Raw genomic sequence first — 23578 nt, 5'->3', positions numbered from 1 at the left:
AGCAGCTCGAGCAGGGACAGCCCCTGCAGCAGCAGGACCACCACGATGCACTTCTGCACATGGGGCAGCCGCTGCCGATTCCGCAGGCACCAGGTCAGCCACCACGCCGCGTTCACCAGGCCTGGGTGTGGATGGGGGCGGGGAGAGACTCATTCCCCGACCTCCTTCTCTCCTCCCAAAGTCTCTCCTAGCCCCCATGCTCTGTGACCCCAGGGCCCCCCTCAGGGGCTCCTCCCAACCTCCCCCCTCTCCCACCCCCAATTCTTTTCCCTTCCCTCCCCCTAAGGGTCTCTCTAGAAGCTCCTTCTCTGGGAACAGCACCAATGCCCACCTCCACCCCAAGCCAGCAGCTCTGCAGATGGTCCAGCCCCCCCAGAGACCCTGTCCCACCTCACCGATAGCCACATTGGCTGCCAGGTTGTAGCCATAGTCGAAGCGGACGAGGCTCAGGTAGGAGACGTGCGCCGTCAGCATTAGCAGAAGGAGGGCCCGGAAGGCACTGGCCACGGCTGGGCGCTGCAGCCCCACGGTCCTGCCCCGCCACCCAGAGCCGCTCAGATGCAGGGTGACCCGTCCCCGCAGCAGCAGCAGCGTAGGGGAGCCACTGCCCCCACCCCCATCAAAACAGGCTAGCAGGGCAAGCCTCCAATGCCTGGGGGCCTTTGCCAACCTCCTTGGAAAGAGCCAGGGCCCCTGGTCCCACCACAGAGTCCCTATCCAGAGCCGTCTGGAGCGTATGCACGTGCGAGATGAAAGCCCTGGGACAGCACCCCCAGCGGAGAGACTGGCGACCCCTTTCTGCCCCCAGGGTCTGATTTTGCTCCCACAGCAGCCAAGGCGGGCTCACCTGACACAGCACAGATAGACCGAGTGTAGGATGACAGTGGAGGCACAGAAGTAGTCCATTTTCTGAGGACAAGGAGAGCTCGATGAAGGACCAGTGTGTGGTGGGCAAGAGGTGGTGGACAAGGCTTCATGGAGGGCAGGCTCCAGGGGGGACCCACTAGGGATGGGGGCAGGGAGGGGTGGCAGAGGCCCAGCCAGAGTCTAATGTGGGAGTCCTAGGCCTACGGCTGGTGGGGACGCGTCTCGTGCTCCTTTTGTCTATTGCTGTTTTATGCCTGAATTCAATAGACTGACCCTTGTATTCACATACAATTTTTTTAAAAATGTGTGCTCAGCAGCGAGGCTTTAGAGGTATTGGTAGAGGGTGCCCGCCAAGACTCCAGAACGTAAGAGCATGGGCAGAATTCAGAGTGTGGTCTGGAGTTCAGCAGCTGTGGGCTCAAGTCTGGACTGCACCCCTTCACTGGCTGCATGATGCTGGACAAGTGATTTCACCCCGTCCAAGGCTCAGGTGCCGCATCGGTTAAGAAGAGCCAATAATCACACCTGCCTCCCAAGGGTCAACTGAGGCTCAAGTGCACGAATAGGTTTAAAACGCCCAGCACAGAGCAAGTGCTCCACAAACCGAGTCAGTACGAGAACTAAGAGAGAACTAAGAGCCAGCTCTGCCCCACCGCTCCTGGCTCCTCAGCTCTGCCCCACCGCTCCTGGCTCCGCTGGGGACTGTCTCCAGCAGAAACGGGAGTGGGAGGGCGCTCACCTCTGTGACGTCGGTGTCCCTGGTGTGGAAGACTGTGGACCAGAACCAAGCATTGAGGGAGACCTGAGGAGGGAAGTGGCTGGTGAGTGTGGTGCCTCAAGGTGGGGAAGACCCCCCAGAGGGCTCACATCCATCTCACTTTGGGGAAAGGGATCTACAGAGCTGAGAAACATGCTTCCCCTGGGCCCTGGAGCCCATGGACTGGACAAACCCGTGTCCCTCCACCCCCACCCAGCCCGGGGCCGTCAGGCTCAGCTTCCCACCACCCTGAACCCCCAAGGCCACGGGGGCTGCAGCCGCCACAGGTTCCGGCCTGGCCTGGGAACCAGTTCCAGCAGAGTCAAGTTCCCTGGTTACTCAGTGGCTAAGACAACAGCCCCCGGGGAACCTCACCTCCTCCCCCAACTGGCAGGTGATGATGACAGCCCCACCCGGGCCAGGTGAGCCAGTGACCTCAGCCTCTGGTGGCGGGAATGAAGTGGGTGGGGTGGAGGGGCTCGAGCCAGCTTGGGGTGTGTCCAGAGCAAGCAAGCAAGGGAGGGAGATCAAGTAGGTCCCGCTGGGGCCAAGTCTCTGAGGAGGAGCCTGGCCAACGGAGCCCAGCCTCCTCCCGGCTGGGCTGGCCCAACCCTCCAGGCCCAGGCCAGTGGCTGCTGCTCCAAGCTCTGGGAGGAGTAGAGGAGCAGGGCTGGAGGGGCAGCGGTGGGCAAGGGCCCAAGGGAACGCTGGAGGCCTTTCTCCTGGAAATTAACTGCGAGGAGAGCGCACAGATCATCTTGCAAATGAGGCCTGCCTCTTGTGGGAGCTGGTGCTGACATTTTTTTCAGGGACTGCTGTGTCCACAGCAGAAGCCCAACGTACTGAAAGAAGGGTGGGCTGGGGTGGAGATACACACACTGGAGGGCTGGGAAACCAGCCAAAGGGAGAAACAGCCAAGGTCTGGCCTGGAACGCCCGGGAGGTGGGGACGGATGCACTAGGGTGGTACAGGCCTGCCGGAGATGGGTAAAGGCCCGGAGCTGCTCAGTGGGGTCCAGTATACCAGGAAAACTGGCCAGGCAGGGGACAGAGGGAGCAGGGTAAAAAGCCACTCTCCAGCCGGTATGCAGCAGGAAGGTCAGAGGGTAGGATGAGTTCCCTAATGCAGGCTCGAGGGGGCTTATGAGGAAACGGGAAGAGCAATGGGGTGGAGGCCTGGGCCCTACTGCAAAGCTGGAAGTCTCTGGAGGCTCGGGGATCCGGTGTAAGCCTGTCCGGCCTGGGTCCAGGGCTAACTCTCGCTGCTTACGCTTCTCATGACCTGGGCACAGGCTTTGTCCTTCTGGGCCCGAGCTTCCCCCTGGGACAAATCAGGGGCTGGTCAAAGTGATCCTTTGTCCCCTTTCCAGCCCTGATGTCAGGTGATCAGTCCAGGTCAGGCTGCTTCCTCCTTTGAGGACAGCCATCCTGTCCCATCCCTGGTGCTACCCCTTCCCCAGAGACAGCAATGGAGGCATGGTTCGGAGGCTGGAAAACGGGTCGTTTTCCAGAGCAGAGTCGTTTCTCAGACTCTGCTTCTGCAGAGTCTGTGGTACTCAGGGTCAGCGTGGGGAGAGAAGCAGGCCCGGGGCTGGAGACAGGGCCCAGGCGATCACATGGGCCAGGTCTCCTGGGCAGGCGAGGAACAGGGACACCCTTGGGGAAGAGTAGCCCTGGAGCCAACGTGAGGGGGAGGTGGTGGGGAAGGCAGCAGGGAATGGCGGCCAGCCAGGCCTCCTTGTCACCCATGGCAGGAAGGGGGAGGTGACAGGAGGACTGAACTAAGTGGTGGCTGGGGGTTGGGGGGGATGCACAGGGCTAGGGCTTAGCTCTATGGGATGGGGCTGGGGGCGGCTTGGTTCCCTGTCCAACTGCCTCCCCAGGGGGCCTTCCACTTACAGAGACCCACCTGAAGCCTGGACTCTGCACCCCTGAAAAGTCCCCTCTCCCCTGGGGAGTTTCCCATTATGGGGGGCTCCTCTTCTGACCCTCTCCACAGATTTGGGAGATAGTGTCATTAACAATGCAGGCCCTAGGGCCAGACTGCCAGGGTTCAAATCCTGCCTCTGCATTTCCTGTGTGCCCTTGGGCAAGTTATTTAGCCTTGCTGTGCCTCAGTTTTCTCATCTGTAAAACGGGAATAATCATAGCATCGATAAGGATTTAACGAGCAATACAAGTACAGTGTACAGCACAGCGCCCAGGAACAGGGTTAAACGTCAGGAGTTACTTCTCCCCACCTAGTTGACCAGTGTGGGATCCTCACACCATTTCACAGACTTGAGGCCAAAGAGCCCAAGTCTGCCTCCCATTCTCCCTGCCGGCCAGGGAGGTCTAGGCCAAGAAGGGGTGGTCTCCCCACAACTGCCTAGGCTCATCCCATAGTTCCAGGCTGGGGGCAGGATGTCTGCAGCCTCCATAAGGAGATGGACTCTGGGTTCAAGTTCTGCCTCGGCCCCTAAAGAGCTGTGTGATCTTGAACAAATAACAGCTTCTCTGAGCCTCAGCTGCCTCACCTACAAAACGGGGTTCATAATAGCATCCACTGCGTAAGAGGGCTGTGAGGACGATGTCTGCAAAATACGGGGCGCAAAGAAGCCATTCAGTAAGTGGTGGCTGTTACTGTGGCCTGGCACACGCTAGGTGACCCAGAAATGTCAGTTTCCTTCATCATGTCCAGCGACTGACCCCCTACCACTTCCCTTCATCTGACACCCCCCCAACCCCCACAAAGGTCACAATGTTCCAGGGCAAACCACAGGGCCCCAGGGTCTCTTGATTCCAGAACGCAGATGCCTCAGCTGTAGGAAGAGGCCCCTCCTCCCTGCCCCTGAGCCACTACCCCACCAGGATGCACCAAAGAGATGCTACTTCTCTTCACTTGAGTTTGTCATCAAGACTCAAGCGAAGGGACAGAGGGCCGTGGAAGGAGCAGCCCAAGTGTACGGCTGCTCCCAGACTCCTCAGCCAAGCCTGAGTAGAATGAGGGGGCCGGGGGGATAACTGGTCAATCAGACAGGCCAGGAGGGCGATGGACGCCAAGAACTTTGTGTAAACACTGAGGAAAGGGGGAGGCGGGGCAGGTTGCCAACGAGGGTGGAACTGGTGGGGGACAAGGAAGGCTGGGCAGAGGGAGAGCAGGAGGCTGTTTCAGTCTGTTGGAAAATAGGAAAATTGAGACAAAAATATCACAGCCGTGAAACTGGTTGGATGCCAAGTGAGCCAGATCTGTCAGGAATTCGACCCCAGTACTAAGCCCCAGTGCTCGGGGCTGTCATTGACACCACTGAGGTGGGGACAAGTGGGTCTTTAAATAGCTCGGTGTCTCAGAAGTGGGGGAGGCAGAATGTTAAATATGATGCCTGCTGCCATCCTGGGCCCCCCCAGAGGCCTCAGGCAGGGCAAGCCGGCCCCAGTTCACTCCTGAGAAAGGAATGGGCAAGAAGTGGATGGAGACTAGAGAAGGGGGGCTTTTTCCACCATCAAAAAGGATCCCTTGGGGCTTCCCTGGTGGCGCAGTGGTTAAAAGCTGCCTGCCGATGCAGGGGACATGGGTTCGTGCCCCGGTCTGGGAAGATCCCACATGCCGCGGAGCGGCTGGGCCCGTAAGCCAGGGACGCTGAGCCTGCGCGTCCGGAGCCTGTGCTCCGCAACGGGAGAGGCCACAACAGTGAGAGGCCCGCGTACCGCAAAAAACAAAACAAAACAAAAAGGATCCCTTGGGCTTCCCTGGTGGCACAGTGGTTGGGACTCCGCCTGCCGATGCAGGGGACGCGGGTTCATGCCCCGGTCCGGGAAGATCCCACATGCCGCAGAGCGGCTGGGCCCGTGAGCCATGGCCGCTGAGCCTGCGCATCCGGAGCCTGTGCTCCGTGGCGGGAGAGGCCACAGCAGTGAGAGGCCCACGTACCGCAAAAAAAAAAAAAAAAAATCCCTTGATTTCTTGCCATTGCTTGTTCCATTGGCTCTTGTCTGACCGTAGGGAAGTCCTTCCTGAAGTCTAGCCACCATTCTGCTGTGGGCTTCCCCTGTCTCTTCTCACAGTTCCCTCAGCAGAGGTAGGGTACAGTTAGTGCCCACCTCCCTGAATCATCCTGCAGGGGCAGTCTGGGATTTCCCGGCACCCTCAGCCGCACCTCTACCCCTGAGGGCCTTTCCTTGTTGGACGAAAGGCAGAGCATGGGTCTGGCCTGGCAGCTTTGGCAGAGAGCGGGGGCCCCTGATTCCACGAAGTCAAAGGTCTGTGGAGGGCAGAGTTTTGGAGGCTCCTCCAAAGCCTGGCTGCTGCCCAGCCTAAGTCCAGGTCTAAATGCCAAGGCAGGGGTTGACTTCTTGTGCCAAAGCTTCATTAGCTCTGCTGATTCCCGGAGAAAAAGACTGAGACCCACTCCCCTCCCCGAGACCTAAGCTGGAGCAGGTGGGGGGGCCTTCCCACCCCACCCCACCAGAAATCAGGAGCCCCACTTGTTCCAGAAAACCCAGCCCAGGACAAAGTCCACTGCCACACCCTCCACAGAGCTTGGGATCCTTCGCGCTCGCAAACATACAAAGGACTGAAGATCAAGTGTAAAATCCAAACTGGATCATCAAAGGGAGTGTGGGCACTGAGACTCTGTCCCTCAAGGGCCTATTGGTGGCGTGAAGGGGGTCCCATGTCCCAGGACACCACATCCCGTAGGGCGCCCTGTGACACAGGCCCCAGGTATCTGTCCCCTCTCAACCTAACATCTCCTGATCTGTCCCTAAGGGTCCTTGGCCACGCTGGACTGCAGGGCACACCTGGGAGGTATGATCCTCACGAAGAAGGAAGCTGAGTGGCACATGCCAGTGAGATGAAAGACCCAAGAAACAGGGAGATCAAGGCAAGAGCTGTAAAGTGACCACTGGCCTCTGGCGCGTGTCGTGAAGACAAACGCTGGGACCCTCAGACCGGCACGTCCACCCAGGGAGGCTCTGAGTTTAGTTCGGAGAGATCAGGCGGGGCTGTCCTGTGCTAACAGGGGCAGGGGCGAGGGGGCGGTAAAGCGGTGAGCCAGGCAGCAGTGTCCCTGGAAGAACCCCAAGGGAAAGGGGACGGGTGTACTGTCCTCAGTTTCCCCACCCTTCCTGCTTTCTTGGCCAGGACCAAATTCCCTTCTCTGTGTGAGGCCTAAAACAGGAAGTGGTGGCTCTATCCCACCCATGCCTGTGACAGGCTGGGCTGATGCCAGGCCCTTGCCTACACAAGAGTCCTTGCCTCTCAGCCTGGCACTTGGGGCCCTCTCTGTTTCATCTTACCCCCCTTCGACTCCCTTTCACCCAGCCACGCTGTGGTCAGGCTGACCTTCCCAAGGTTGCCTGTCCAGGCCCCACACGACCAGCTTCTGCACCTTTGCTCCTGCTGTGCCCCCAGCCTGGAAGGCTGGAATCTAACCTCTGCTCCTGCCATGTGCACACATCTAAGCCTGACCAGGCCTACGAATCCTGGATGAAGCCTCTCCTCCTCTCTGGGCTTCCCTGAAAGACTTCTCCCCCAGACGATATGATCTCCCCACCTCACAGCTCCCAGAGCTCTCTCCCTGAGCCCTCCTCACCTCTGCCTCCATCCTGCCGCCCAGATTGGCAGGACCTGGACCTCCCACTTGGCTTAGCTCCTTGGGGCGGGGACTTCAGCTACCACAGGTGCTAACCTCTTTCTCCACCCACGGCAGATGCTCCATAAGCATTTCGCACAGCACGTGGAGAGAGCCCAGAGAGGGACTAGGTGCTCAGGCCCTGGAGCCAGACAGTCCTGGGTGCTAGCCTGTCTTCACTATTCACTACCCTGTTAGCTGTTAACTTGGGGCAGGTTTTCCCCCCTCTGAGCCTTCCACAAAGCTCACAGTGGTATTACAAGGATTAAGTGAGAAAATGTATGTACAGAACTGAGGACCATGCCCGTCACGTAATCTGTGTTCCATAACTGATAAAAATTATTAACGTCTATTGAATGGGAAGTGTTAGGGAGGAGCTACATCACCCAGAGGCTCAGCAGCCTCCTTGCTGCCCTGCTTCCGATCCCCATCCCTCAAGTCTGAGGTTTGGCCTGGACTTCCGGCACCCCAACACTATCGGTTTCCCCGAGGTCCTCAGAGATCTCAGGGTCGCCAGATCTAGGGGCGGCCTTCAGTCTCATTTTATTTGACTGAAGCAGAATTCAGGAGTATGGCCTACTCTCTCCTTCCTGTCCTTGTCCCAGGGCTCCCCCAACCACACGATGGATCATTTTCCACCTCCCCCTCTGGCCACTCCTTCTGTCTCTGTTGCTGGCTCATCCTCCTCTATTCAGCCATTAAGTTTTCGGGTTCCTCGAGGCTCCATCCTAGACCCCTTCTCTTCTCACCAGGTTCCCCCCTGGTGACCGCATCCACAGTTTCTATCACTGTCTCCTAAGCAGAAGCACAGGGGTCATCCTTGATTCCTCTCTTCCCATCTTAGGTTATCCACACAGCCAAGAAGGTAAGAGTGTAGACTCTGGAGCCAGATGCCTAGATTCAGACCCCGGCTCCGGGGCAGATTACTTAACCTTTCCAGTCCTTGGTTTCCTCATCTGTAAACTGGGGACAATAATACTACCTACCTCATAAACTTGTTATGGTATTAACAAGGTTAACATTTATAAAACGCTTAGAACGGTGCCTGGCACACAGTAACAGCTATGTAGTTGTTTGTAAAATAAATACATTTAAAAAATTTTAATGTCACCTCCAAAACATAGCTCAAACATACTTCTCTTTAATACCTTCCTTCCCAAGACCCAGGCCACCTCTCTAGTCTCACTACTGTGCCCTATGCTAAAATTACCAACTAGGCCCCGCATCCACTCCTGCCCGCTCCAGCCTGGTCTCTACACAGTAGCCAGAATAGCAGATCTATTCACGAAGCCCCTTCTCTCCAACCCTCATTGCTTCATGAGGCTTTGACCGTCGAGATCTAAAGTGTTACTGTGCCTTCCAGGCTCTCCATCCCCATCCATGCCCAGGCTCCACCTGCTGCCCACCGGCCCACCCGCCTCACACCCCCTCCCAGCTGCCTGCCTGGTCGGTCTCCTGGCCTTTCAGGTCCTCATATAACCTGCAGTCTGTCCTGCCAGTGCACATTCACTCATCATTCTGATTTGACCTCACACACCCCTTCCTCAGGGAAGGCTTCCCTGGATTGCCCTGTACTGGTCTAGACCCCATCACACACCCCGACAGCAGCACACATCTATCCTCCACTGCACTTGTTCACAGCTGTCCTTTTACCTTCAATCGTGTGCTTATGTGATTAGTACCAGAGGGCAGGGACCCGTCTGTTTTTATATCCTTGTGGATCTCCTGCACCCAACAAAGTGCCTGGCACAGAGCAGGCGCTCGATATGTGAACAAGAGGCTGCTTTGATGGCAGGAAGGTGAGTGAGGGTGGGCTGTTTCCCTGAGGCTTCCAGTGGTAGCTCTGGTCTAGAGACATCCACTACCACCTCCTCCTCCCACACCCTCCCCCCAAGGTTGCTGTGGCCCCTGCCCCACAGTCCCTGCTTCTCACACAGCTCCATGCTCTGGATGCTGGCTCTTCTGACCAGCCATTCTGTGAAGCTCACAGCCCTCTCTGGATACTCAGATGGAACATATTTCAGCTTCTCCAGGGATGGTCTAAGACCAGACTGAACTCTAGATGGAGTGCTGTGGCTGCTACTGCCTCCAGGCCTCAGCTGGGGTTGACAGTGCTCTGAACCTTCCAGAGGGGTCCTTGGAAAGACCTGTGGTCCCCGCTTGCTCCCTACCACCCATCTCCCTTCTGTGTTTGTAAATTGCCCTGCTGGGTGTTTCAGCAGCTTCCTACTTCAGGACAAGAACAATGTTTCTTTCCTCTCTCCCACTCTCTCAAACAGCCTGACCTAGGACTCTGCTAGAAAGGGAAGGCCTGATTCAGTACCTTCCATGTTCTCCCCAGGCTCGACCATCCCATAGCTGCAACTTTAACCCTGGAAAACAGAGGGGAAGCTAGGTGGGTGATAATGGGGATCTAAGAGTTCCTCATTCCTGGGTGAGGGTGTTGAGCAGGAATCCTGCCAGGTTACCTACCCAAGCGAAGGCCACGCAGGTAGGGTACATAGGGGATGAGGCTGGCACGGAGGTGCGGTAGTGACAGAGCATAACCAGGCTGGCCAGGCCATTGAGGAAAGAGGCCACAGCAGAAGCTGGTTCTTGGAAGCACAGGAACCGGAAGAAGGGCCACTGAAAAAGGAACACACGGAGGGGCCTGAGGAGCAAGCAATGCCCAGTTGGTCCAACCTACCTCTGCTTGACCTGCTGCATCACCAGGCCCCCGGCCGGCTCCGCAGCTCTGGACCTTGGCCAAAGCCTCAGGGGCAGTCCCTCTTCAGATCAACAAGCTCCCCTGCAGTCCCTGGCTGAGCGTTATCCCTCTATCCTGGCCAGCACTCACAGCACTGGGAAGACCAGGCTGGGCAGTGTGGATGGCTCAGTATGGCCTGGTGGAAATAGCACAGACCTGCCATCTAGAAGACACAGGTCCTAATCCCTCCTCTACCACTAACCACAGCCCTCTGAGCCTCAGCTTACTCTGTGACAAACTGGGGAGAATAATTCTTGCCAACCTCAACACTCTAGAACAGGATCATATTGGATCAAAAGGCATCAGCAAGCTGTGTCTCGCTGGGCAATCTGAGGGGGTATTATTATTTTAATCCAGACTCCTACTGAAGAAGCAACAGAAAGTGTGCCAGGGGGATGCTCAGGGAATTTGTCTTTGTAGCAAGGTGGGCATCTCAACCACCCTAAACAGCCCAGGACCACTCCCTGGGGAGACTCCAAAGCCTCCCAGATCCTGTTACCTCAAATCCAGAGGCAGGACACATTGTTCCCATCTGATGATAACCAGCATGTTTTGAGAAAAACAGGTACCTGCCCCAAACACACACTCATCACCCCACACCCTGGCCTGCTTGGACAGCGTGGTCCAACTAGAGGCATCTTACTCCCGTCATCTACCTAACCCTGACCCTCCAACTCACCTTGCCATGGAACTGAGGCACTTTGTGACCTTCCTGGAGGTAGAGGCCAACGGTGACCCACATACACTCATACTTACAGTCATCCTGACAGGTCCAGCCTGAAACAGATAAATATGGCCTGGTGAACTCCCCAGCATAGGGAGGCACAGAGAGAGCTCGAATGGGGCCCAAACTCAAACACAGGCCAAGAGGTCCTGCAGGTTGGAGAGAACCAGAAGAAATCGGAAAATTCTAGCTTCCCGCTTGGATGGATGAGAGATGGTGTAAAATATACATAAGGGAAAGGCATGTGTGTGCATGTGTGTGTGTGTTTTAGTGGGTAGGAGTGTACAGTGAGCAAGTGGAGATGCTTCTTCTCTTTTCCTTTCACCCAAGACGGAGACTTTGGCATCTGATGGACTCATCTGTGGATACCTGGGTTTACGTTTGCCTTTCCTGAACACAGGATTTTCTCTCGCTCACCAGGGAGAAACCCTTGCCGTTTTACACCCCATCTATGAAAATGAAGCCCAGATTCTTCAGTCTGACTTTTAAGGCCTCATATTCCCTTTCTAACTTTATTTCCCACTACTCCTTTTCATGCACGCTGCTCGCTGAGTAAACCAAGCTGCTGGATGTGTCCATATCTGTCCAGGGCCTCCACTCTCTGTTCTTTCTATCTGGTATGCAAAGGGATAGTAAAGAGAAGAAACGTGTAGTCAAACAGGCCAGAACTAAAAACTCCACTTTACCACTTACTGGCTGTATGATTTTGGGCAGGACACTTAACCTCTCTGAGTCTCCCCATCTGCAAAAATCAGGTTAAGAGAATTGACCTCAAAGGGTTGTTGTGAAAAATAACTATTTTGACACCTGCCACAAAGTAAGTGCCCACTATGGCCACAGGCCTAGATTTAATGCATCCATCCAGAAGCCCTTCCTCTCGAATGTTCCAAGATAATCACTGCCCCCACCTCCTCAAAGCCAGAAACGATTCCTTCCTCCCTATTACTTAATCTAAGAGTCCTTTGGGGCTCAAATCATCCTCTCCCTTGCACTTGAGAAGGCTAAAGTCCCCTTGGGGACTGTGAGCCCCGAAGTCAGGACCCTGGTCTGATTTCAGTGTCCTTCCAGGTCTTTGTACCCAGGAGGTAGTAAATGCCCATTTGACTGACTAAATAAAAAGTAAATGAAGCTCCTGGTTGACAGACTATAATCACTCCGGGGTTCCACTCACTCACACTCTCAATGGACCCGGGGGAGGAACTAAGGTACAGATTGCAGAGCGGTCTTCGGGGGCGAAAGGGGCAGGGCAAGTCCAATGGGCGGGGCCTATCGCGGGGTGGGGCTTACCTGCTAGGCTCATGTAGATTGGCTGGCGGGAGCGGAAGTGCTTCAGTGCGCCCCCCGAACAGTTCCGCTCCTCGCACCGCAGCACGCAGTCGCGGTACACCGGCTCGCGATCGCCCTGGGAGCCGCTTGCTAGCGCGGCTGCCCCAACCAGCAGCACCAGCCGCACCGTTCGCCCAGCCATCCCTTCACCCTGGCCCTCCGCCGGCGGAGGAGCTTAGGAGTCTTCACTTCCGGAGTAACCGGAAGTGCCTTGTGTTCTTTCATCTACTCTCCGCTGAAGTCCACCCCGGTTTAAATAAACGTTCCCGGAATTTTTTGGGCGCCTGCCCCGCCCCTCGCCTTAATGTTATCTGCATGTAACAGACGTCAGGGTTAGGGGAGGGGAGACACCAGGTGGGTTAAGAAGCAAAATAAAGTGGTATCTTATCAACATCCGTCTTCTTTCTTTTCCAGGGCCTCTTTATTTCAGGTAGGGCTAGTTTTCTGTCCCCAGCCCTGTCGGGTTTCCACTCCCTAAGGTACCCGGAACTGTCCATTTATCTCCATCTTCACTGGCACCGCCACCCTAAAGACATCATCGTCTGTCGCCGAGGCAGCCGCATTAGCCTCTTAACACATCCCCCTACTTCTACTTATACCCCTCCAGCCCGTGCTCTATTTCCAAAAATTCAAATTTGACCATGTCATCCTTCTTCATAAAATACTGGCTCCCACTTGCCTCAAGATAAAATCATAACTCCACAAGCCCTGCACGATCCGGCCCCTGCCTACTGGTCTCCCTCACTCGTCTGCCCCAGGCTCCCCTCAAGGGGTCATGTCTCTCAAGCCCCGTGGCTCTACCTCGTCTGTATCACTCTTGCTATCACTCCTGCTGATTCTTTTAGTCTCAACTTAAACACTACTTCTGGGGGTGATAACACCTGGAGGGTGCTATAACATACAGTGGTCTCTTTGTCTTGTTTACCACTCTACTACCAGCACTAGTACAGAATTTACCTCAGGGTAGGCACTCGCTAAGAACGCGTTGTTTTTTTGTTTGTTTTTGTGTTTGTTGTTTTTTTTTTTTTTAAAGTAAATGAACAACGTAATTCATCGTAAGAATTTGGGCGCCAAACCAGGGCTGTCAAATCACCAGTGTGATTCAGACCACGCTGAGATAGGAGAGGTGTCCTGTTTCAAGAAAAATTAACAGGAGGATCTTTGGGAATAGAACACTCGCTTTAATATCACCCCTCCTCCCCACACTACCACCAGCACAAACACACACACCCGTCTCATTGGCGCATTGACGCCTTGTAGCTAGATGCATAATTAGTGTGTGTGTAGATTAATGACTGCCTTTCCTCTTCTCCACTCTCTTCACCCCTGGTCAACTTTTTATCTTGGGAGGTGGAATGAGCTGGAAGTAAAACTGGATTTGGATTCTGTTCATTCACACGTTTGGCAAACATTTCCTGAGCACTTAGCCCTAGCACCAAGGTGGCAAGGCATAACTCCAGGTGGCACCATTCATATTGTATGTTCTGTGAATGGCGCTCAGGGGTGCTTCATTCACATTATATTTTCTGTGAATGGTGTCTCTTCCAGTTAAATATAACATGAATAGTGTCCCCTGGAGTTGGGCACCCAGTTGATACTGACTGGGAAGCTGAAATGAACAAAACAACCACTCAGCCCTCCAGGAGCTGATGGAAAACAATAGAGTGCTAATACTACTTTGCATCCGATGGATCGTTTCACTTTTTTTTTTAATCTTAAATTTTTATTTTTTAGTTTTTAATTGAAGTATAGTTTATTTACAATTTTGTGTGATAGATCAGTCCTTTTATAATACATTATTTTATTTTGTCCTTACTATAACGCTTGGATGAACCTTTTTATGAGGATCCCCATTTAAAGATGAGGAAATTTAGAATTAAAGAGGATGAAATATGGACAAAGCAGGAATTCTCCCTTTGAGAGAACACCAAGGTAGAAATAGAGCTCTTTTAAAACTTTTAAGATTCCAATTTTGGAAGCCTCATCCTATATTATATCAAACATGTAAAAATGTGGCAACACCCACATTAAAGAAATTTATAAGTAACTATATATAGTTGAATTGAGTTGCTGTAAATAGTTGACATAGTGTTACATTTCGTACATTTTTAATAAATATTAATTTTTTTGTAGTTTTCTTATCGTATTTTGGAGCTAACATTGAAAATTTGTTCATGTCTCAAACATTTCATAGGTCCTTGAAAACTCATGGCTACCTGATGGAGAAAACAATCCTATGTTAAATGTCGAGAGGGCGGTGGAGACATCTGTCATGTTGTCCTGGTGGGAGATGAGGTGTTGTTTCTCTGGGACATCTCTTGAGAGTTTTGCCTGCCAGAAGAGCCCTACACAATTACCAGGCTTCTCCATCTCCCCACTTTTCAACACAGAGACCCTCCTTTCCTTCCCCACAGAGCCCCCTCAGCTTAATCTGCTTCCTACCTTGCATTTGGTTTCTTATGTGAGTCACAGCCTGCAAAGTCATTGATTCATTCCTTCAACTCAGGCTTATTGAGCCCTACTGGGTGTCAGCCATTGCACTAGGAAAAAAATAGGTGAATCAGAAATACTTCCCAGTCCAGGGAGGAGAAAGACAAAGCAAACATTATAGTGTGCTGAGGGCTCATAGGCAAACTGACCGTACTCTTAGAATAAAAATGGGAGGATAGTCTACAATGAGGGTTCCTAATTCGTCAAATATGTATTGCAGTTTACCATGTGCAAGTCTCTGGGGACAGTGATGAACTAGGTGCCATCCTTCTCATGGTCAGAGGAGGGAGACAGACAACAAATGAGTACCAAATAAAAGACTAAGATAATTTCACTGCTAATGTAAGAGCACATTGGTATGATCACTATGTAGGATCATTTAGCACTGTGTAAAATATACATACCCTGTAACCCGGTAATTTACATAGACTCTCTAACCAGCAATTTCTCTCCTAGGTATATCTACACAATCTCTAGGTATACCTACGCAAGTGCAGAATGGGGTAAGTACAAAGCTGTCCATAGTAGCATTGTTCATTATTTTCAATAGCAAAAAAAATAAAAAAGAATGGGGCAGATTTATAATGTCCTGACATAGAAAAGCCTTCATGATAGTTTTGGTAAGTATAAGAACAGTGTGTGTGTTTGTGTGTGTGTGTGTGTGTTTACACATCACCTCATGTGAGGAAAAATAAGAGTATATATTATGTTTGTTATTTTAGAGACTGTATCTAGAAAGATATATAAGAAAGTGGAAATAATTGTTGCCTCTGCAGAGAAGGGGAATTGTGTGTCTGGGTGACAGGGAAGTGAGGGACATTTTTTATTCTTGTACTTTGAAAAATTTGTGCCATCTGTGTATGTCATCAGTTAAAAAGAAAGAGAAAATGTAAAAAAAAAATTTCATGTAGTCACAAGCATTGAGTTATAGAATTGGATAACGTAAGTGAGGGAGGGAGGGAAGGCAAGGGAGTGGGGAGGGAGGTGGAGGCTACATTGGATTGAGTGGTCAGAGACTTTTTGAGAAAGTGACAGTTGAACTGAAACTCTCATGACCAGAAGGAACCAGCCCTGCTAACACCTGGGGGCAGATTGTTCTAGGCTGAGGGAACAGCCAGTGCAAAGGCCCTAAGGCAGGAACAAGTTTGTCATCTTTGAAAATTAGAAAAGAAGGCTGCATGGGTGGAAGGCTGTGAGACTGAAACAAAGGCCAGAGACCAGATTCTAGAAAGTCCCAGGTCACAGGGAAGAGTTTAGGCAATGGGAAGCCATTAGGAGGTGTTTTAGCACCAAAGCGAATGAAATGATCTGATTTATGATTAAAACATTTACTTTTTTAAAAAATTATTTTTATTTATTTATTATTATTTTCTAATTGAAATGTAGTTGATTTACAGTGTTGTGGCAATCTCTGCTGTACAGCAAAGTGACTCAGTTATACACAGAGACACATTCTTTTTTTACTATTCTTTTCCATTATGGTCTATCTCAGGGTATTGAATATAACTCCCTGTGCTATACAGTAGGACCTTGGTGTTTATCCATTCTAAATGTAATAGTTTGCATCTACCAACCCCAAACTCCCCGTCCATCCCTCTCCCTCCTCTCCCCCTCCCCCGTGACAACCATAAGTCTGATCTCTATGTCTATGAGTCTGTGTCTGTTTTGTAGGTAGGTTCATTTGTGCCATATTTTAGATTCCACGTATAAGTGATATCATATGGTATTTGTTCTCTTTCTGACTTACTTCACTTAGCATGATCATCTGTAGTTGCATCCATGTCGCTGCAAATGACATTATTTCGTTCTTTTTTATGGCCGAGTAGAATTCCATTGTATATACGTACCACATCTTTTTTTAAAATAATTTTATTATTTATTTATTTATTTATTTATTTAATTTTTGGCTGTGTTGGGTCTTCGTTTCTGTGCGAGGGCTTTCTCTACTTGAGGCAAGCGGGGGCCACTCTTCATCGCGGTGCGCGGGTCTCTCACTATCGCGGCTTCTCTTGCTGCGGAGCACAGGCTCCAGGCGCGCAGGCTCAGTAGTTGTGGCTTACGGGCGTAGTTGCTCCACGGCATGTGGGATCTTCCCAGACCAGGGCTCGAACCCATGTCCCCTGCATTGGCAGGCAGAGTCTCAACCACTGCGCCACCAGGGATGCCCAACCACATCTGCTTTATCCATTCATCTGTCGATGGACATTTAGGTTGTTTCCATGTCTTGGCTATTGTGAACAGTGCTGCTATGAACATGGGGTGCATGTGTCTTTTTGAATTATAGTAAAACTTTTACTTTGGTATTGTTGGGGGAAAGGGGGCAGGTTGAAAGGGGGCAAGAGCTGTAGAGCGAAGATCAAAGGCCAGCGCTTTCGCCTAGAGAACTGACAGAGGCTTAGACTGGTGGTGGGAAAAGCTTAGATGTATTAGAACGGGAATTGATAGATCTTAAAGATGATTGGGTGGAAAGGGCAAAGAAAGGGAGGCATAAACAATGTGGGTTCCATGAATGAAATCATCTGAAGCTGGAATTGTCCTCCCAAATCAGGATTTCATGATTGCCCTAGCTTTATGCTTCTGGAAGCTTCCTAGCCTCCTCTTCCCCAAACCAAAAACCAGAGGCAAGAGTGTCCTCATTCACACCCCAGTGGTCTGTATCTACAGCAGCAAGTGGGGTGAGCTTGGGGTCCTGAAGGCTTGAATGGAGCAGGAAGACCCAGTGCTTGTGAAACAAGGAATCTGGAATCTGCCTAACAGATGACTCAATGGGGCTTTCAAGAGACAAGCGTAGGGGTTGAAAGGGTCACGACTCCCACACCAAATCCTAAAACACTGTGACCAGGGACCATTCAGTCCAACTCTCTCATATTTCAGATGGCAAGGTGAAGCCTTATTGAAGGCCACACGGCCCAGCTACTGTCTGAGGACAGACCCCCAGATAAAGTAAGGACACATGGTGAGCAGCCAGCACAAACACACCGACAGCACAGGACACGGGATCACAAACCGTGACAGCTGTGTGCGCACAGGCCAGGATGGACGGCCCCGGTGCTTCATGCACGTGCATTAAAGCCAGGTGAGGCAAGAGCACAAGCGGCCTAGGGAAGGAGGAAGGCAAACTACGCAGGCCTTGGGCCTGCATTCCTGAGATGAGGGTGACGGGCTGAGGGGGGCAACCAGCGTGCTCAGGGTCTAACGTGTCTGGTGTGCCCTTTGGGCTCTGCTCCTTTGCTAACCTGGGGACTGGGGCTAATCCTGGGCCCACAGAGGGGCCTCCCAGAGGTTAGGTTGCAAGTGTTCTGAAAAGGCCACCTTTAGGAAGGACAGATTTTCTTATCAGAAACTTCTAGATTACTCTACGGTGGCCCCAGAGAGGCCTTGTGCCTACTTTCAGGGTATTCCTTCCAACTAACTAATTAATACAGACACTTCCCCAACAAACTATGCCCCAGACTAGAGGCCTTGTGGGGTAGGCCCCAGTTTGTGGCCTGGACCTCGGACTGTGGACCTCATCTCCTCCCTTTTTCTGTTTGTTTTCAATCCTCTGACCGCAGGCTGGCTGGTGAGGTAGGCAGAGAGGAGGAGACTCTGGTGCCAACACACACACACACACACACACACACACACACACACACACACACATGGCCTCCTGGGCCCCCAGTCTCAGGGGCTGGTCAATGATTGACTGGTATTTCACAGGTCGCTGGTTCCAGACCCCAGCCTGTTGACCCCTTGAGGTCACCTCCCTAAGCCAGAGCCCCTTCCTGCCTCTTCAGTGCCAGTAGTCACTTCCACTGCCCGCAGACCCAGTACCTGCCACCCAAAGACCGTCTCAGGCAGTTCTGGGGGGCTGCCCTCTGTCCTGCCACCCCTTTCCTCTGCAGTTGTCTCTGTCTCCCTGGGTCCCTCACCGGACCCTTCAGGCAAACTCTTAGGCTCCTCCAGCAACCCTGGCAGTCCCCTGGCCCCCTCCCTTCTCCTCCTGAGGGCACCCCCACCCCCCCCCCCCGCCTTTGTCCCTCAGATATCCCCTTTCCTTGGCTTCTCCTGTCAGGCCCTGCTTGAGGGGCAGTTGAGGGGAGAAGCGAATCAGCAGCTCCCACCCCTGCCCCCCTTCCTCTCCTCTTGTCAAATGCCAGACAAGGTTTTTTCCCCTTCCTTCCTGGCTCTGAATGGGTTCATTCTCTTTGGGAAACTCAGCCCCGCTGGAGCCTCCTCCAGGGGCGTGAGTTCTGACCCCGCTCCTCCCCCATCCCCACTCCAGCCCCCACGCCCACTGGCTCCGCCCTCCCTAAGCAGCCATCTAGGACCGAGCATTGTCTCCAGACCAAGTTGCCTGCTGGGATCTGGGATGCGGGAGAGGGTGGGCTTGTCTGGCCAAGGCAGGAGTAGGGGGTGGGGAGGCGGGATCTTTGTGGAGGGAGGGACCAGTAGTTGCCCGGATTTCTTGGAGGACCCCGCTCTGACTCCTGTGCAGGGACCCGCAGGGAGGGTGGGTTCATGCACCCTTGATTCCGGGCTCTGGAGCCAAATGGATAAAGCCAAAGTCTCATGGCTCAGTTACCTCGGGATCCAAGGGTTCCTCTTCTGCAAGATGGGGAAAGATAACACCCCGCCAGAGGACTCAGTGAGATGAGGAGTGTGGCTCTAGGACAGACGGTGGCACCGAGTAAGGGACTCAGGAAAGGATGCCATCACAGCAGCTTTCCTGACAGGACAAGCCCTCCCAACACAATGGCAGGGAACATGGGGCCCAGGGGAGACAGGACATCTCTAACCCTGACTCTAAGACCCTGATGGTCTCTTGAAGCCTCAAGCTTGGGCGCCCAGTGCAAGTCCTTCAGTGTGCGACCAGCAAGTGACTCTTGGAGCCAGAGCGCGTCTCCTCTCCCTGAAGGGCTGAGAGGCTGCGCGTCTGAGCAGCACCTTGACTGGGTCCTGGGCTGGGTGACGGGGTGAAGGTGAGGGGCTGGCTTTGCCGGCTGTTCACCTATTTCCCTCATTAGCTCTGAGAATGTCTTGGGCAAATTGTTTAACATGTTTGAGCCTCCGTTTCCTTGCCCCTCACCCTCATCCTAACTCTAACCCTAGAGAAAGTAGGGATATTGATGCCCATCCTGAAGGGCCACTGTGTCCCCATACACAGCAGTATTTCTTGAATGTTTATGACTATAATCCAAAGAATAAATCCATTGTACCTCATCACCCAGGACACACATGCCCTTATCCCACTTACCTGTAGTCAATCTTCTATTCCATTCTATTTCTCAAAAACTAACTGGGACTTCCCTGGTGGCACAGTGGTTAAGAATCCGCCTGCCAATGCAGGGGACACGGGTTCGAGCCCTGGTCCGGGAAGATCCCACATACCGCGGAGCAACTAACCCATGTGCCATACTACTGAGAGCCACAACTACTGAGCCCGCGTGCCACAACTACTGAAGCCCACGCGCCTAGAGCCCGTGCACCGCAACTAAGAGTAGCCTCTGCTCACCGCAACTAGAGAAAGCCCGTGTGCAGCAACGAAGACCCAACACAGACAAAAATAAAAAATAAAAACAAATAAGTTTATTTTTAAAAACCGAACTAAATAAATAAATAAAAGAAAGACAGACTTGTCCTGATCATTGAAATTGGTTTCACAACCAACCTTCTAATGGATACTGACCTGCAGCTTGATCATCACTGATTAGAGCCAGAGGTGGGCTTACCATGGTGTTAAAGAGGGGTAAGCTTCAGGCCCCTCACTTGCATTTATGTGTCTAATTTTGTATTTATAACTTTGTTTTCCTTTTCTTAAAGAGAGTCCCCCAAATTTCATAAGCTTCAGGTCTCACAAAACCTGGATCTGTCCCGGTATCACTAAACCTGAGACCACTTTTCGAGCAATTACTGTGTGCTAAGTACTGTGCTTAGAGCTTCAGGAGTATTATCTCCTTTAACCACTAGCACAGTGTGCCAGATGCTGTTTTACAAGTGAGCCAACTGAGACCCAGAGAGGCTCAGTCGCTTGTGTAAGGTCACACAGCTAACCCGTGGTGGAGTTGAGATTTGAACCGAGGTCATTCTGATCCCAGAATGCCATGTTCTCAAGTTCCCTACTGTGAAAGTGCCTGCCTAGAACCACGCTAGGAATAAGGAAGCAGTTTAAGAGATGCTAATGTCCTTCATTCTGCAGCCCCCAGTAGGTGCCTCTGATCCCCTCTTGACCAGCACAGACATGCTCAGGGCTGAGCATTCCAACTAGAGTTGCCAGATTTAGCAAATAAAAACGAGGATGCCCAGTTAAGTTTGAATTTCAGATAAACAACAAATAATTTGTTAGGATAAGTGTATCTCGTGCAATATTTTGTTGGCATTTCCAACAAAAACACGCCTTCCTTCCATCCCCACCCGCACGAGACCCCCGACCGGGTCTTAGTAACTGGGTCAGGAGCTCAAGGTGGAATGCAGGGTGGGGAGGTGGAATTAAGCAGACTAATAAAAGGCCAGGGACAGAGAAGGAACCTTGGATGAATTGGGTGCTGAGTGCCCCGTAAAGAAACAAGGATGTTCTTTGAAGGACTGAGATGTAGGTTTCTACAATTTGACTCTCTCCCCAAACTTGTAGACCCCCTTAAAAGCATGCTTTTCAGATATCTAGAAGATTCGAGATATCTAGAAGATTCGAGAAGGTATGTCAGGGAGTCCTGGAAGCCACAGGTTAAACGCAACACATCCCCCTACTTGACTAACATTTTTACCTGAGGATGCGGTAGGAAAACCATTATTTGATATTAAAACAAATAGGCATGGGATGGAGTAGGATGCAAACGGCCAGGAATGTTTAAGATAAAACCTGCGACTTAAAAGAAAGTTAAGAATGGCAGGCCAAAGCGTTTGCCCCGGACTCCCGGGGGAGGGGCGCCATCACCCTCCTCTGCTTTGGGGGGGGTTCTCCATGGAAACGGGTGAGAACTGCTGCGGGCAACCCTGGAGTCCGCGCGCTGGCAGCAACGCCACCCAGGCCTGCGCGGAGAGAGGGAGAAAGTGATGGGGTGGAGGAGGAGGGCTGCCTTGAGGAAGTACAGGAATGAAGTTGTGGAGCTGAGATTCCTCTTCCATCGTGCCCACAGAGCCGAGAAGACCCCCCGAGGCCGCCGGTCGCCCCTGCACTGGGTGCTCTTTCCGGCGCGAGCGCCCGGCCCCCTCCCCTCGCCCGCCCGGCGCCCCCGCCGCCTGGTCTAGCCGGAGCCATGGGGACGGAGCCGCAGTGAGCACTATGGAGCTGGCGGCCTGGTGCCGCTGGGGGCTCCTCCTGGCCCTCCTGCCCCCCGGAGCCGCGGGCACCCAAGGTGGGTCTGGGGTGGGGAGGGCAGGGAGCGGCGACGGGCCCGTGCAGCCTGGGACCCCCGTCTAAATCCCTGGTCAGACGGGAACAGAGGGGCCATCGGAGCTTCCCGACCCGAAGTTTCGGACAGTCCGGGGGCTCAGAGCCGCCAGCCCTCGGGCTCGGAGGGACCAGAGGAGGTGGGGCAGGGGGGCGATTACGCCGGAGCGGCTCTAGACGTCTCATTCGAGGGACTTGTGCTTTGCAGACCCCGCGACGGCTCCGGAACTTGTCAAAAGAGGTCTCTGCAATTGTTCAGAAAGTTTCCCTCAAAGGGTGTATTGCAGGGTGTATGTGTGTGTGTGTGTGTGTTTTTCCCCTTTCTTGAGCCCCCTCAAGCGCCTCTCTCAAAGCCTTTCCAGTTGGCAGCCTCCGCCTCCAGACTGGACTGGGCTGGATTCCTGGGGGTCCCTTCTGCCCGGCCCCCTCCCCGCCCCCTTTCGACCGACTGGGTTGAGTTACTCCAGCTTCTGGCACGATCGGGGTGTGGAGGGGGGAGGTGGGGAAAGCAACCTGTCCAGCCAGAGCCGGGGAGCAGAGGGTGGCCAGTCCGACTGCAGAGTTGCCTCACGCCGGAGACTGGCGTGGGGGAAGGGGGAGACGTTTGTTTTGAACAAGTCTCGTTAGGGCCGACTTAGGGACTCTGTGCTTTGTGACTTGGAGAGCGTGGGTCACGGAGGGTGGCGGTGGGCTTCCTGGTCTGGTGCATAAAGTGGGAGGGTTCTGAGGGATTCCTGGGCACTTGGAGGGAGGGGGAGGCTAAGGAACGGGGCCAGATGCGGGTATGCCGAGGGCCGGGTTGTCCTGCCTTTTCCTTTGTGCTGTGTATGGGGAAGGGTGCTGGGGTGGGGTGCAGTGTGTGTCTTGCCCCATCTGTCCGTCTGGGTGCAATAACGGTGAAAGCTAACGCGTACTGGAAATACACTGTGTACCAGGTGCTGTGCGTGTTTTGTCTGGGTTCCCTGCTTTCATCCTCAGAACAACCCTGTAAGAGAAGTCCTAACTAGCGTGCCCATTTTCCAGGCTTGAAGACCCGGGCTTCAAGAGGTGAAGTAAGCAGCAAGTAATTGGTGGGTCCCAGATTGGACCCCAGGCAGTGCAACCCCCAACCACAGCTTCAAAATCACTATATTCATCTACCCTGAACGCTGGGGGGACGCTGCTGCTCCCTACATCGCCCGGTTGTGGAGAAGACAAAATGAGAATGTTCTAGGAGTAGTGGGTGGTCTTCACGGATCAGGGAGTCTGGAGAAGGGGTGGGTGTCGGGCTGTCTGTGTGTTGCCCGAGGGCCCCCTCTGTCAGAGCTCTGCTGTGTTATCTGAGGGATGTCTATACTAGGGTGTTCTTGAGTTGTGTGGTCTGTGTGTTTGTGTGTCTGGGCTTTGTGTGACCAAACGGCAGTCTCCCTGCTGAACTCTGCCCTCTCAAGGAACTCCCTCAAGAGCTGCTGTGAATAGCGGGAGGTGCCCCCGCGCAGCCTTCTCTCTGAGGAAGGAGGCTCCTCTTTCCCAGGAGCCTCCCCTTTCCCTCCCTGTTTCCCAGGCAGGCGTCTTCACCCCTGACCTTCTGAGAAGCGTGAGGTGAGGCAGGCGAGGCTGGGCTGTCAGGCTGAGCCGCAGCCCTCCTCACCTGGGCCTGGGAGTCGAGCAGGGGGAGGGTGGCCAGGGGGAGGGTGGCAGGGCTGTTG

The 23578-nt window shown here is 53.2% G+C and overlaps 2 protein-coding genes across 3 annotated transcripts in view; one reads left to right on the top strand and one right to left on the bottom strand.

The window, feature by feature from the left end:
* PGAP3 (post-GPI attachment to proteins phospholipase 3) overlaps positions 1–12205 on the bottom strand; it is a 14292-nt gene extending 2087 nt beyond the window's left edge. Inside the window, exons 1-7 of one of the 2 annotated variants that reach the window (XM_024745691.1) lie at positions 11993–12205; positions 10661–10758; positions 9708–9860; positions 1607–1669; positions 848–909; positions 396–532; positions 8–121 (exon numbers count right to left, since the gene is read on the bottom strand). In XM_024745691.1, the coding sequence (XP_024601459.1) occupies positions 8–121; positions 396–532; positions 848–909; positions 1607–1669; positions 9708–9860; positions 10661–10758; positions 11993–12173 (808 nt within the window). In that variant the 5' untranslated portion in view covers positions 12174–12205. The remainder of the gene's footprint in view (positions 1–7; positions 122–395; positions 533–847; positions 910–1606; positions 1670–9707; positions 9861–10660; positions 10759–11992) is intronic. The other variant, XM_024745699.1, reaches the window with a different exon arrangement.
* Positions 12206–21582: 9377 nt separating this feature from the next.
* Positions 21583–23578, top strand: part of ERBB2 (erb-b2 receptor tyrosine kinase 2) — a 22577-nt gene continuing 20581 nt past the window's right edge. The window contains exon 1 of the mRNA XM_024742946.1: positions 21583–21855. Within this exon, the coding sequence (XP_024598714.1) occupies positions 21783–21855 (73 nt within the window). The 5' untranslated portion in view covers positions 21583–21782. The remainder of the gene's footprint in view (positions 21856–23578) is intronic.

The sequence above is a fragment of the Neophocaena asiaeorientalis genome, unplaced genomic scaffold, assembly GCF_003031525.2.
Source record: "Neophocaena asiaeorientalis asiaeorientalis breed wild unplaced genomic scaffold, Neophocaena_asiaeorientalis_V1.1 scaffold1, whole genome shotgun sequence".
NCBI classification, from domain to species: domain Eukaryota; kingdom Metazoa; phylum Chordata; class Mammalia; order Artiodactyla; family Phocoenidae; genus Neophocaena; species Neophocaena asiaeorientalis.
The sequence above is the reverse complement of the archived record's forward strand: the minus strand, read 5'-3'. Positions and strand labels throughout refer to the sequence as shown.